General features: G+C 32.8%; 1 protein-coding gene across 1 annotated transcript; it reads left to right on the forward strand.

Moving 5' to 3' along the window:
• The first annotated feature begins 14543 nt into the window (after positions 1-14543).
• On the forward strand, positions 14544-15534 carry dharma. Its single transcript, XM_056473096.1, has 3 exons — positions 14544-14838; positions 15157-15341; positions 15436-15534. Exons 1-3 carry the CDS (start codon positions 14544-14546, stop codon positions 15532-15534), a joined length of 579 nt encoding a protein of 192 aa, XP_056329071.1.
• Positions 15535-15891: the final 357 nt, after the last annotated feature.

The raw sequence follows: 15891 nt of genomic DNA on the forward strand, positions 1-15891 counted from the left end.
AAATTATGGGCTGCTTTTTTTATTAATCATGTTTGTTTTAGTAAAAGGAGCAATTTATTTATTAAGTTTTTTTGTTACATCCTTGTAAAATTGGTTTTAACTGTTGGCCCAATGTTACATTCCTCATATATCACATATCAAATTGTAAATAAAAGAATGAAATTAAAGACCTGACTTGGCCTGTCACTATTTAATTCGTTTAATTTGTCATGTTTAATTAATCATAAAGTCTTCTCAACACAGCGTTTCTGCTGCACGGAACAAAACTGCTGCAACTAAACAAAGTTTTGCAAACTGTGTGCTAGCTTAAAGTTCAGAGCTTATAATAGACATTTTCAATGTCTCTACTCTGGTCCAAAAAGAAAAAAAAAACACTCAATGAAAATACCAAACAATTTTGTAATGTAGTTGATCACAAGTGCCTTTAACTACAGTTGTTCTCTTTAATAGGTAAATACTTAGCAATTTTTTTTTTTATTCTTATTTTTTATTTATGTATTTATTTATTATTCTGTTATTTATTTTCAGTGTAAAATTATTACTGGACTGGAAATGGACTATTAGTTGTTTATCATTATTTTGTGCTGTATTATTTGGTTACTGAGCAGCAATAAATAACACTTTAAAAAATAAGGAGTTTACACCTGATTTTCTTAACTAATAGTGTTTTGTATGAATTAATAAATAATAATCACTGTGATAACCGTGAAAAGTGATTATTCCTCAGACTATAATCGTACAACCAAATCTATAATCGTTGTATCCCTACCTGTCACAATAATCAATATATATCGACCTATCGCACAATAAATATACATGACCTCAATTTTTTGTAATGCAATACATCACCATTTATATTTACATAAAAAACACAATAACATAAATGTTAAATAGGGATTGTGTTTCTCAGCAATAGTGTTTATGTTATCTTATTTTTCAGAGGAAAAAAAAAGAAAAAATCTGTAGATGGAAAAATCTCCATAACGGTTCTATTTGTAAGAAAATGTGAATTTCTTGTTTATTCAAGTTTTTTAAGGCATCTAATATTTGGACACTTAATTTTCATGATCTAAATAATTTATGAATGAAATCTTTGTTCATCAATTGAAAGTGTGTGGCCTTCTTGCATTATTATGCTGTTATATTATGATTTTACATTCATTGGCATAAAACGGTCTTAAAATGTCAATAATATCACTTATTGCGATTATTTTATGGGGCAATATATCGACCAACAAAATGTTATCATGACAGGCCTATATAGATTAGTAGTTAAAAACATTTTATTTTCATCATACCTTGAGATGAGCCTCTAAAGGAAGTCTCGATATCTGTGAATAGACAAATAAAACCCTATAACAAACAGTAGTATTGCTTGGTCTGCATGAATTAAATTAAATCTTAATGGATATGCTGGCTGAGTGAGGTAGATGATCATACCATCTGAGGTGCCTGGTGGGTTCACAACAGGCTGCCTAGCTTTCTTCATTCCTGCAGTATGAATAGTATGGATCAGAATATAGGTTACTCAAACATTTCATAAATTATTCTACAAGTGGAAACTGTAAATCTGTAAAGCAAAAAAATCCTCCTTTATTATAAAACCAGCTAAAATGATTGATCTAAAGAATTCCCTAGTACAGTGTTCTTTCTTTTTATGATTGTGTGCTTTTACCAGGTTGTTCGTGCTCTTCCCTCCTGCTGTGATATTTGTCCTTCTTGCAATGATCTTAAAAAAAATACACATTCAAAACATGGAAACACTTCATGGCAAGTGTGAATCTCATGAATTATCAGGAACTAACACAAGCTCAAAGTCTTTCATTCATGACTTCATGGATGAAAAACACCTTAAGACATTAAGACGAGTACATCATCATGATTTATGTTTATTATGCACAATCATGATTTTCATTGTTCACAAAAAACAAGGTCTTTACTATACATTGTAGATAAACCTATGCTCATGGTACGTTTCAATTCAATTAATTTTAAATTATTAAATATAGAAATATAGAAAAATAATCAATATTACCTCATGCATGCATACAGGCTAGAACAGTATATCAATTAATGTGAGAACTGAATATGAGATATTAAGTATGTTCATGTCTTCTTCATAGTAGCCTATGAATATGTGCTATATATGGACAGAGCACAACACTGGCCAATCACAGCACAGAGTATGCGAAATTTGTTGACATCCAAATACAGCAGTCTTACATCCAAATACAGACTGTATATGTCACTCATTCTTTACACAGTGCAGAGATTGTGAATACAACGGCTAAACAAAAATTGTTTGCAACAAACAGTTTAAGCACAGGTAATTACCATTCTGATAAGCTGTCCCAACCAAAATCTCTCTGCACTGTGTAAACAAATAAGTGACATAATACTACTATGCTAGAGCATGTATTTGGTTTAGTCTGCACATGTTTTTTGACTCTCAAAGCCATGAGACCCATTGACTGCCATATATGACTGAAAGACTGCAGCGGTTTGAGTTAAAAATCTTTGTTTGTGTTCAACTGAAGAAACAAAGTCATCTACATCACTGACTCCTGGGGGTAAGCAGTTAAACATCACATTTTTATTTCTGGGTGAACTATCGCTTTAATAACACACTGTTTATAAGTATTCCAGTGGACCAAGTTACCACTTGAGGGGTCATACACAATGAGGTCATGAGAAATTAATGCTTAGTTAATGATGACTACTGTATTTGGATGTCAACAGAATTCGGTGTTGGGGGTCTGTCCTTTTACATGCAGGCTGCTATAAAGAAGACATATATACGTGCTCATCATTTATCATCATAACTCATCATAATTAATAAAAAACATTAGTTCTCACATTTAGTCTTACTAGATTGAAAAAATAATAATTCAGTACATGTACCATAAGCATAGCTTTACCTATAATGGATATTAAAAATCTTGTTATCTGTGAAAAAGAAAACATCATGATCATGCATAATAACCTATTAATCATGATGATGTACTCATCTTAGTGAATGTCTTAAGGTGTTTTCATCTATGACGTCATGAATAAGATTGTGAACTCATGCTAGTTCCTGATAATTGAGATTTTAATGAATGAAGCAATTCAACATTCTCTATTAATTTATGCATTAATTCATGGTAATTCATGTACCTGTAAATTTCAATGTCATTTACACAATATTATAATTTAAGCAATCAAAAGCAATCGAAACTGAATCTTAAACATTTATAACACTCATTTTGGTTTCAAAAGTATATATACTTTTGATATATGTGGGTTTTCAATTCAATTCAATTCCCCTTTATTTGTATAGCGCTTATACAATGTAGATTGTGTCCAAGCAGCTTCACATAAAAGGTCACAGTAAATAGGAACAGTGTAGTTCAGTTTGTAGTGTTTAAGTTCAGTTCAGTTGAGCTCAGTTCAGTGTGGTTTAATAATCACTACTGAGAGTCCAAATATTGAAGGGCAAATCCAACGATGCGGTTTGAAGTTAAAAAAGTTTTAGTATTGTCATACCTTTAGATGGGCCTCCTAAGGCAGGGTCTGTATCTGTGAATAGAAAAATAAAATACTATAACAAACAGCAGCAGTGTTTAGTCTATATGAATTATGCACACAAACCTTGGTGCAGTTGGACAAAACTTACACTGAACTTCTACCCATCCCCCACAACATGACAAAAGCAGTAAGTATGGGGACATATGACAAAAGCAGTAAGTATGGGGACATACGACACACAAACCATGGTGCCGTTGGACAAAACACACACTAAACTTCTACCCATCCCCCACTACATGACTAAAGTAGTAAGTATGGGGACATACGACATATGATACACATGCTAGCTCAGAATGAACCATCCTTCATACTATTGTAAATTAAACAATTCCTATGACTGATGATACATGGGGCAACTTAGATTATTGTTGGCATCAGAGGGCAACCAGATGAGACACAGGGCCCATGACTGATTTAAAGTATGCAGATAAAAAAATTGTTACCCATTCTCAGTGGGGAAAGTGCCCAATCAACACTGCTTAAAAAAAGTTGCCTGGCAAAATTGCTCAAAATGTTGTCCTGTGTATCATCAGCCTATCGCTGTCTTTCAATTCTTTAAGTTTGATTGTAATTAAAAATCACTGTTGTTGCCAACTAAAGAACATTTAATAAATAAATACTTATTAAATGCTCATTTACCTGTTGAGTGTTGTCATGACATGTCAGCTGAGAATCAGACGTTGTTGAGATCTGAAAAGGTTTGAGTACTGAACATTAATTTTGGATAACACGGCAACACATGGTGATGCTTTGAGTATCCAAAACAACTAATGTGAAAATTACATAATACAAGTGAATTCTTAGATCAAACAATTGTTAGATCAAATAATAGCTATCAAACATTACAGATGATTAGGACTGTGTGCTGCAATGAATTCTCACATATCCTGATGTGAGAATTCATTGCAGCACACAGTCCTAATCATCTGTAATGTTAAGGTAATGATTCTACATCATCTTACCAAAGTTAATGGAGATTTAACTACCTGTTGAGCATTAGAAACACACACTTACCTCCTTTGACCCATCTCCTGCTGCACAGCTGAACAAAGCATGCTCCTGTTGTTCAGTCTCAGAACAAACCTGTAAAATATGAAAGATTTGTGTAATCAGGTTAACAAAAGGTCAACTATACAATGCTATAAAACATTTATGGAAATTTTAAAGAAATCATACAGTTACAGGATTTTGCATCATCTTACCAAAGTTAATGGAGGTTTAACTACACTGTAAAAAAATGGCAGTGTTTTCAACGGTAAAAAACTGTAAATATACTACAGTAAAAATCCGTAACCTGGTTAACGGTATGTTTCCTTAATATATACGGCGAATAACCGAAAATTGACTTTCCCAGTTCCCTGTATGGCACATCACTTTTTATGCTTTTTGTTGACATTACTATGGATCTTTGCAGTTGTTTCTCCATCAGTTATGTACATTAGAGATTTATGTTACATCTAATACTGATAAACAATGTTTTTTTCATGACTTAAATTTTATTTGTGTTACCATACTGGTGTTTAGTAGCTGTTTGAATGACACTGAGCACCTTCTATATACGGACACTTTTCTGCTTGTGGGAAAAGTTGTTAGTGATGAGCTTTGGTTCATTAAGTAACTTACTCATCACCACCTGCATGTGGCTGTGTTAACATGTCTAACTGTGTAACAAAATATGTGTAGATGTTGGTAATTCAAAATACAGACATATTACCTCTATAAATTAATGAAATATGGTAGTTTACCATAAAAATGAGGAATTACTTTTACGGTGTGTACCGTATTTTTAACGGTAAAGTACTGGCAACCACAGCTGCGTTTTTTTTTACCGTAAATTTTACAGTGTACCTGTTGAGCATTAGAAACACACACTTACCTCCTTTGACCCATCTCCTGCTGCACAGCTGACCAAAGCATGCTCCTGTTGTTCAGTCTCAGAACAAACCTGTAAAATATGAAAGATTTGTGTAATCAGATTAACAAAAGGTCAACTATACAATGCTATAAAACATTTAAGGAAATTTTAAAGAAATCAATTAGTTCGACCTCAGAACAAACCTGTGTGGATTCTAAATCAAGTACTATCACTTCTCCACATGGTTGAAAAACTGTTTTTACTGTAAACTCTGTAAATGTCTTTAAATTAAAGTAAAAGGATTATTTCAATCTGTTAATACCTTTCTTCTCCAAGGCCAGTCAGAATCTCAATAATTATACAATATCTCTTCCCCAGGACTTACCCCAGTCAGGGTAAAAGTTAAAACAATACTTAAAACATAGACAATTGTGTTACTCACCTTTAAATGAATTTATATATTTTATTTCAAATCCATCCTTATCTTTGAGCATGGATGAAAAATATGCAGCTTCATCTTTTGGTTTTAGTTTAGCCCTCCAGGACCATGTTGCTGCCATTTCCTGCAAAAGCCAGATGATGTATTTTGTCACTTTATGTAATTATAATAATTCTGTTTTTTTATCACTGACCTAATCAATTATGAGTTTATACTTTTATTTGCTGTAGAGGGCTTAAATATAATCAACAGGGATAATTCTGTACTACTTGCAGGTCAGTAAATAGCACCAGTGAAACAGGAAAAACATCTTAGACCTTACAAATGTGTTTAGTATTTTTAACAATCTGAAACATGCTGCTTTTCTACTTCTCAACTACACTGTGACTGTCACTAAAGGCAAACATTATGATAATAGCTATCAGACTTTTATATACAGTTTATAAAACCTCTACAGAGACCTACAGTAAGGCTAAAACTAACAGCCGGTCTGACAACACTGATTAATATTAATGCACAATTACAGGAATAACCTTCACAAAGAACTGTAAGCAATTAAAAAGGACCTGATTTGGGATCTGACACACAACATAGTTCACAATTAAACAGCTGTGTGCCCTAAAAAACATCAAGTTCACCATTCCCATATGAAAACTACTGTAATGGACTACTGTACTATAGTAAACTAGAGTAATAATCCTAGATACAATAATGTTTTTTAAACTTACCATAGTAAAAATTAAAGAATACTATGGTTTATCAACTCACAAATATTACAGGATACTGAAGTGCATTAACAAAGTGTAGTAATCACTATAACATACTGCAGTAAACTCCAATTTACTACGTCAAATACTACAATATTTTTCCATGTGGCCTTTCGTACATTAACCCAATTATCACTGAACTGCCCAGATAGCAAAATAAATTTGACCTCAATCTGGCATCACGAGTTATTTAGCCATTAGCCATTAACTTTTAAACCCAAAATATACATAATACAAGCGATTTAGTTATTGATTATATGTATTTGTCAGACTAGTTAGTTAATTGTAAATTACTTATACATCCTTATATTCCTTATAGGTCGTGATAAAACGCTAGATAAAAGCTTACAAACGTGACCAAAACTAGCCTGTTTAACTGCTTTATAACGTTAACTAATATAATATAAGGTTTTATTGTTTATTGAGTTTTATCATCAATCTTACCTTAAGTGTCTTCAGAGTGGCGCGCTCATTATCTCAGCCGGAAGTGACTCGGTCGGAGGTGGAGGAGGTGGAAGAAAATGATTCCAATGATATTGCTTCTCTGTGTTTTAATTTTTATTGTTGTGGTGTGGACTTTGTTATTCCTTTATATTTAGAACGATTTTACAAACATATCTTTATCGTTATCGTCCTTTGTGTGAATAGCGTAAAACACAGCGCTTAGACAAAACCCGAATTTATGAGGACTTCTCACCCGTCAGCCAATCAAAACCCGCGATTCCATACACACATGTGAATATTCATAAGGAGGTCCAGTACCAAGACCCACCTACAGGGGCGCAGTTCCGATACACACTGTTAACACAAAGTCTGATGATTGTGAACTATATGGACTTTTGGAGAAAATTTGAATTTGAGCTCCTTACACATGTAGAAGCACTTCTACATTGCTTGAATTATGAGGACACCGGCACTGTCCTCATAATAAAAAATGTCCTCGTAGTGTGGCGTGTATTCATATGAAATGTCCTCTCAAATCACAAAAACCCACACACACACACACACACACACACACACACACACACACACACACACACACACACACACACACACAGAGGAATAAAAAGCTATGTGCAGATTGAGTAACCAATGAATCAAGAGCTGTGAAATGTATCTAAATTATATAGAAATACTGAAATGTTTAAACCACAGTAGTTAGAAGTAAATAAGTGATTTAATACAAAATTTTTGTATGTATTCCAGGCAATGCAATTACATTTTAATATTGATTTGTGAAACCAAACAGAATGACATGATGGATTTCTTAAAAAAATGTTTAAAAATTGGGTAATATTTAATTAAAAGGTGTCATTGTTGCGCATGTTCCATTGACTTATTATTAATAACAATTCATTACATATAATTACATGCAACTAAACTAACCCACATGACCATATAGTAAATACATTACTATTACTCAATAAGAAATTAATAGTTACAATGAAACAAATCAATAAAGTGTAACCAAAATCTGTAACCATTACAGTATGGATGAACGCACAAAGACAGCAAAGAAAAAACTCCATATTGTTTTTGTTTTTGTGTTTTTGTTTACCTAATTTTATCAAATTAATGTAACTTGGAGCAAAGTGGTGAGATTATTATTACTAAATTAACGTTTTTGTTTGTTTACATTGTTAAAATGTCTGAATTTTCAAAAATGTAGCATTTTTCTTCAATATTACACAGCTCTACACTGAGAAATATGGTTCATTGGATTTACTCTTACCTCAATTTTTAAGATAAGGGGTTGCAAACACTTTATATGGGCTGATTTTAAACAAACAAATTACAAGCTGAATTTACTTATAAATGTAAGTATTTCTGTTGTAACTTAGAAGTGTTGAGTTCACTTAACTTGATTTTTGTAAATATGCATGTAGCTTATTTATTTAATAATTTGAAGGCAATGGGTTTACTCACTTTTTCAATTAATCGCTTTTTACAGTGTATAACCGTTTAGATTTTAACGTTGTTACTTCTTTTCAAAACTGGGGGCCCCATGAAAAGGAACCTTCCTTCCGTACTGCACATGAAAATATTAAAATCTAATCACAAATATGGCTAATTAACTGTGCATATAATTTTGTGAACTTGTTTTTTTATTTGTGAATTTATTGTATTTAATTTCACATTAGGTTGATAACGGTTCCACATGCAGTTTATTTACAAAAAAAAAAAAAAATGCAGAAATCTACAGAGAAAAAAATATATATATCTATAGAGCAAGAGAATGTTTCGAGTTTCAATGCAAGGGCCCCATACCTGGAACTGCTTATAGGGCCCCAAAATCATTATTTCCTTTCGTTTTTTCTTGTTAACTCAATTTTTGAAAACATCAGTTTCACTGACTTTGAGTTGAGAGAACAAAAAACTCTTTTGAAAATTGGTACAAAGAAATAAAACATTATCAGAACAAACATAAAACTAAAACGGAGACAAATGTTAACAAAACATTTTAGACACAGAATTAGAAACAAGACAAGAGGCAAAAAACCAACAATAACGGTAACCAAGACAAGAATCAAGCAGGGAAAAATGCTTTGTAATGTTTCACAGGGAAAAACAAGCCTCAGCAAAGAGTCTGTGTGAATGAGGTGTCTTTATGGTCCTAGCAATCAGTTCATTATGAGCTTGCAGTTGAGTGTGTGTAATTAGGAGGAACCAGAAACAGGATTTTACTGAGTTGTTCATGAAAAATAAATATCAAATACACCTGATTTCTCATTTGAGAATGTATTTGAATTTACTATTATATTTGAGCATTTGATTTATCGTTTGGTAGTTGTTTTGAAAGTTTAAAATGTATTATTTGATCTTGTTAGGCATTTGAGTTTTCATTATGTTAGGAAAAAACTTCTGTATACATAACAGTTAAATACAAATTAACAGTCTACATGCGCTTAGAGTTGCCCGTCCCCCACCCCCACGACCACAAAAAAGACAAATTACAAATAAATTATAATTTTGAATTCCGTTAGCATTATTGCAGTCGAATTTTGTTGTTATTGTTGTTGTTGTTGTTGTTAATAGTAATAATGACATTAATGGTATTATTGGTGTTACTATTATTTTTGATGTTGTTGTTAGGGTTAGAAATACTACAACCTTTATTTTTTCAAGTGAGGAGGTCTGAGATTAACTCAACTTAAAGTGTTAATTTGTCAGAAGCTTGTTTGGGTGAATTTGCGCTGTAAAAAATACAGGGTTCCATATAATTCATTCATATTGTCCCAACACAAATCGATTAACTTAACTTAACACTTTTAACAAATTTATGTGGATTAAACATAAAATTTGCTCACAAAACTAATCTTTTTAACTTATTGGAGAAAATGGTGATTTAGGTTAAGTAAACATGTTAAATGTAGTTGTACAGATTTTGGTTTGATTTTTTCAGTGTACAATGCATTTGAACAATGTGTTAGATTACAAAAAGATAGTCTAGTATAAAGAGAGTAACTTCAGCAACTGTTCTTTAGACTATTATAAGCATGTTTCAGCCCCAAATTCATTTTTGCAGATGCAAAAGACACCATCAGGGCTTATTTCCTCAGTAAAGAATGACTCAGCTAATCTTAAATCCAAACACCATCTGCCCGGCCTATTATTGAGACCAACTACAACTGTTGTGGCCCAAATATGGCAAATAAACCTTCAATCACATGCCGGTTTATTGTAGTAAATGCACTCCATTGAAAAAAGAACCAAGAGTAACCTTCAGAAATGCCCTTGTTTGATTGTTTCAGATTGAAATAGTTCGACTTCCCTTTTTGTACTTTCTATCTAACTCACTGAAGCTTGAATTTCATCCCCACATCAGTTTGATTTGGCAGAGCAGCATAGTTGGAGGATCTCAATGAGCATCATGCTCTGTTTGGAGGAGGTCATGCATTTGTTAATTGCCTGTTGGACCAAATCATATCAGTACTTGTCAGTGGCATTGTGCAAACCCTGGCTGTACAGATGGATGCGTATACAACCACATTGGATGTTCTCTAAACATATCGCAGAATTGAATATGGGTCAACCATATGATTCAGTTCAGCTCTCTGAATCAGACTGTTGCCTTTATCATGCAAATGAGGTTTGTTTAGTGCGAGTGATTTCTGAAGTGGACGATACCGAGTGATTAAACAAAGACTGTTGGTGCTCTTTTATCCTGCTTTTGAAATTGGGATCTCGGTTTGATCTACAGTAATGTCATTTTTAATGAATGATCTACATCAAATGGCTTACAAGTTGTTAGGATCATTCATTCACTCTTGAAACTAAATCTGTGTAACTGATCTGTTCCAGCAGGGTGGCGATATGCCAGGGCATTGAATTTCATATATGAGTATAGAGTTTGAATTTAATACATAAAGACTAAACAGAACAGTGAAGTTGGTCTGGAACAGTGATCTTTATTTACATGAGTAATGCAATGTAAAAGTATATTATGAGAAAGTGATGATAATATATATTTTTAAGTTATTTTAGCTTATTAAAATGAGCTTTTCCAACTTGTACAAGATTCAATTCTTTTTTTAGATTTTTGTCTTGTTTCAAATATCTAAAAATTCCTATATCAAGAAGCAGTTTCAAAGCAAGCAAAACATATTGTCTTGTTTTCAGAAATGATATGCCGATATTGATTGAGTTTTTCCTTAAAACAAGAAAATTAGTCCGCCAATGGGGTAAGCAAAATAATCTTGTCTTTTCTTTTGACATAAAATTATATTTCTTACCCCACTGGCAGATTCTTTAGCTTGTTTTAAAGAAAAACTCACTTCGTTTTGGCATATTATTTCTTAAAACAAGACAATATGTTTTTCTTGTCTAGAAAATGCTTCTTGATTTAGCAATTTTTAGATATTTGGAATAGAAGCAGGACGAAAAAATCTAAGTAACAAAAGTATTTTTTTTTGCAGCGTGTCAATGTCATGCGCAATTACTTGCTAAGTTAAAGAGATGGATCTAATGAACAAAATACTTATTCACTCTTAAGTGGTTTCAAACCTTTATTGGTTTCATTATTGTAATGAAAAATAAAGAAGATATCCTGAAGAACTGACTGCGGAAAAATAAATACTATGGAAGTTGATGATTACAGTTTCCTTTAAAATATCTTCTGTTGTCTTCAACAGTAAAAAATCCAAACAGGTTAGGAACAATTAAAGTGATGACAGAATTGTAATTTTTGGGTGTATCCCTTTAATTTAATACAGTAACTATTGTTTTTTACAATGTCTAAACTGATTTAAGGATGTAGCTTAAACAAAATTAACAAACAGTATTTTTAAAATCCATTTTGAACAAATTGTCACATTTTAAAATACCATAAAATAATATGTTGGGGATTCCCAGTATTAGGATGAGGCTGGAAGGACATCCACAGCATAAAACATATGCTGGGTAAGTTGGCGGTTCATTCCGCTGTGGTGACCTCTGAAATAAGGGAAGCCATGGGAAAATTAATGAATGAATATGTTGAGGAAAAATGCCCTTTCTGGTTGATTCGGCTACATGAAAAAGACACCAAAACTTTGACAAAATGCCAATAAATCTACTCTATTAATTTTTAAACATGACTTCGTGTATCTCTTGCTAAGGGTTTTGACGGAATACGTGTTTTTATTTATTCTACAGCAGTTTGGGGGTATATTGGGACAGACTAATTAGTAAAATGGGACACACTTTCATCTTTGTGCTTTGATCATTTTGGAAATGTTCAAAATGTAAGAGAATAACAACATAAAAACAGATGTGAACTCATATACACTTAACATTCAAAGAATTAAGAAACTTCAACAGAACAAATCCACATATTAAAAAAAAAACTAGCATTTTAGCCTACAAAAACTTAAAGAACGGAAACTGTGCTTTAGTTTTGACACGAAATGCACAAATTATTTTTTATACTTTCTTTCTGTCAGATTTTTATACAGACTTTCTGTCATAAAATGCACATTTCTAATGTACAATAGTTGTCAAATATTAAATCTTACCTGTTTTTTTTTTTAACCATGCATTATAATCAGAAGCGTCACTCTGTAATCCAGCCATCAGTGACGCATTGATGGTAAATAAATCCCACCTTCTTTGATTTGATTGGCTAACTAACAGAGTTGTATAAATTTGAAATTAGATGGGGGAAGCAATGTTTATTTCCAGTTATTGAATGCACTTATGGCCTTGTCAGATATGCAGTATTTTCATATTTTAGTTTATAGCCTAGCCTATGTGCTGTGTGAGTCTTGCAGATTATCAAATGATCTCGTTTGGCAAAAAGGCAAAACCAATATCCGCTCAGTGGGATTTTCATGTGAGTTCTTTGTAAACCCAAGTAGCTTAAAAAGAATCGAATATTAATGATGTAAGCTGAGTTATATTGGGAGAATCTGCTGCTCTGTAAAAAGCGCGCTCTGCCATGCCAGACTGACTGCTCGTGACGTCCATAAACTACATCTCTGGCTTGTGCTTTAAAACAACCATGATCATTTAATCTTCAGTTAACCCTGATTTATTGGGATGCCGCACATATGTAACGCTACAGGCTTTTAAATAAGTCTATTCACAGACAGACTGTGTCTTTTTTGTAATGCTATGATAAAAACAGTCCTTTTATCCCCAGTACAGTTGACTAGGCAACAGCCTACATACATGATTGGTTACGTTACTCAATGGTATCCTGTTATGTAATCATAATAAAAGCAGTTATTGGGTGCTGTTTATATTTTTTTTAATTATTTATCATTTTGTTATTTAAACCATTTATATTTATAGACAATACAGATAATAAATATGTATTATATATGCCTATAATATAAAATAATAATAATAAATTATGTTATTATATTACAAGTATTTTATAAAGTATTTTTAGTCTATAAATCTGGTCTGTAGCCTAATGTTTTTTTTTTCATTTTAGCTTTATTAGCTTTATCAAAGTTTCTATAAGAAGCCACAAGAGGGCGACATTTATTTACCTATTTGGAACTGACTTACTTGAAAATAATTCCTTGCTGTAGAATTCTTTAAAAGAAAGTTATAGTCTACTCACTCATGATATTATAATAATTATAAAAGCAAAGGTAAACTGTTATTAAAACTGTATCGAAATAAAACTAAATCAACTGAACGAACATCAAAACATTATATGTCTCTTTAAATGGGACCATTAAAATGACTTTCGTCAATTTTAAATTCAAAGAACGGAAAATTCCACACGTCATCATTTCAAAGCGCGCGAATTTCTTTGAACAAGTTTCGTCCATTTTTATCTTTCAATGATGCAAGCCTGGCGGTTCATTCCGCTGTGGCGACCCCTGGATTGATAAAGGGTCTAAGCCGAAAAAGAAAATGAATGAATGATGCAAGACAAACTTCAATCAATATCAACTTTATCCAGTAGCTATATAATGTAGTCTAACATATTGTGTATCCTTCAAATTAAACTATTTATGTATAGAAATGATGCATGATACTAATACATAAATAGTAACATGTATTGTACAAGTGCATAGGTTATTTATTTATATTTATGTTTGTGTATAAACCACTATTTATTGAGCTTATAATAATGGTCTATTTTAAAAAATGTAAGCTATAAAATAGCTAATCCACTGCATCCAGGTTAATGTGTTGAAGTGTGATCAATAAACAAGAATCATGATCACAGGTTAATTTGAAGTGTCAGGTTTAAAGGGTTTCAGGGTCTTCAAAGTGGATCTTCAAGAGTAAATTTCCTTTGACTTCCACTTCTCTAAATAGGTGTTAATGGGCCAATATTAAATGCATTAATACCTCAGTTAAAAAGACACAGGGAGTACAAATACAACTTTCCAGTTGTATGTCATTATTTAGAGACAGAGCAAGAGGAGAGAGTACTACATACTCCAGCAACTTCTGTAGACCCCTACACTTGAACATGGCATCTCAGAAGTTTTCAAACTTCTCCATTGATTACATCTTGGGAGACACTAACAGGCAAACAGCAGAATCCCCTGGAGTCGATCATCCAGCATCTTCTCAAGATTTCCAGGGGCACTTGAGAAAGCTGGATCTGCTCTACCAAGAGGGATGTAGAGGTCACTGTGATCGTGCAGCACTGATGGTGAACTTTCCTTCTCCATCATGGCCAGGGATGTACTGCTGCTGCGTTCCAGTCTCCTACTACCAGCCGACCTACTTTGCAGGGCAACCGTGGCCTTATGCCGTAGCAGGTATGCATTTTCAGTTTATTAAAAAAGAATAATGTAGGCTAATTTATTTTATGACAACATATGTTTTTAGTTCATTGTAACTTATTAAACTAAGTTAATCATGTTCTTACTTAATTGTATAAGTTATGCAAGCAGTTTTAAGTCAGTTTAACATAAGTTCAATGGACTTAAAATGTTAATTTGATTCAGTTTAAAAATGTAAAGCAACCAGGGTTTTTATAGTGTACTTATAAAACATGGACCTATTTATACTTATAAAAACTTTAAAATGTCATATAAAAATGTGTTGTTTATAATTAATTGTAAAATTGCATGTAGGTTGTGAAACAGCTGAGAATCACTATCACCCAAACGCTCAGAAACAGCGCGGTCGAATCCGAACGGTTTTTACCGACAACCAGACGGAGCAACTCGAGCGACTCTTTGCGGTCACTGACTACCCGACCGCCGAGACTCGGGCAGAGTTAGCCCAAAACACGGGCCTCAGCGAGGAGACTGTGCGGGTAAGACAGTGTTCTTTCATTAACTTATGCATAATCTTTCTCCCTTCGTCCTTCCATGACTGAAATGTTGTTTCGGTTTTTTTTTACAATTTAGGTGTGGTTCAAGAATCGACGTGCACGCAGAAAGAGACAGACAACCTGCGCTGACAAACACGCCAATCGAGCTCTGGAGGACCATCACGAATCAGATTAGGCTAATTTATGACAGAATAATGTCAAAATTTTGATGGACTGTCTTTTAAAAATATACACATTTGTTCAACAGTAACTTATGTACATTTTATATGAATAAACATGATTTTCTCAAATTAACTTGAGGTTCGTTTGCTCTAAGATTTTACAAACTGGTCTTCACGTTAAATGCAGCATGCGTTTTTCTCCTCAGAACACAATGTACACCTTAAGGCCTTATACTTACCTGTAAATGTTATTAATTCATTTCCAATTCTCATAAATTAGGGGAGAGTGTGGACAGTTGTAACACTTTTGCATTTCCATTCAGTTTCTCAGAGAAAGTTTTTTGTGGAAATCCAAAATTTTTATATAATAA

This window comes from Danio aesculapii, chromosome 15 (assembly GCF_903798145.1).
Source record: "Danio aesculapii chromosome 15, fDanAes4.1, whole genome shotgun sequence".
NCBI classification, from domain to species: domain Eukaryota; kingdom Metazoa; phylum Chordata; class Actinopteri; order Cypriniformes; family Danionidae; genus Danio; species Danio aesculapii.

Bases quoted from the DNA above. Each gene is read 5' to 3' on its own strand.
- dharma (XM_056473096.1), top strand. From the start codon at position 14,544: ATGGCATCTCAGAAGTTTTCAAACTTCTCCATTGATTACATCTTGGGA. The intron at 14,839-15,156 runs GTATGCATTTTC...AATTGCATGTAG, and splicing joins GTGGCCTTATGCCGTAGCAG to GTTGTGAAACAGCTGAGAAT. The intron at 15,342-15,435 runs GTAAGACAGTGT...TTTACAATTTAG, and splicing joins TCAGCGAGGAGACTGTGCGG to GTGTGGTTCAAGAATCGACG.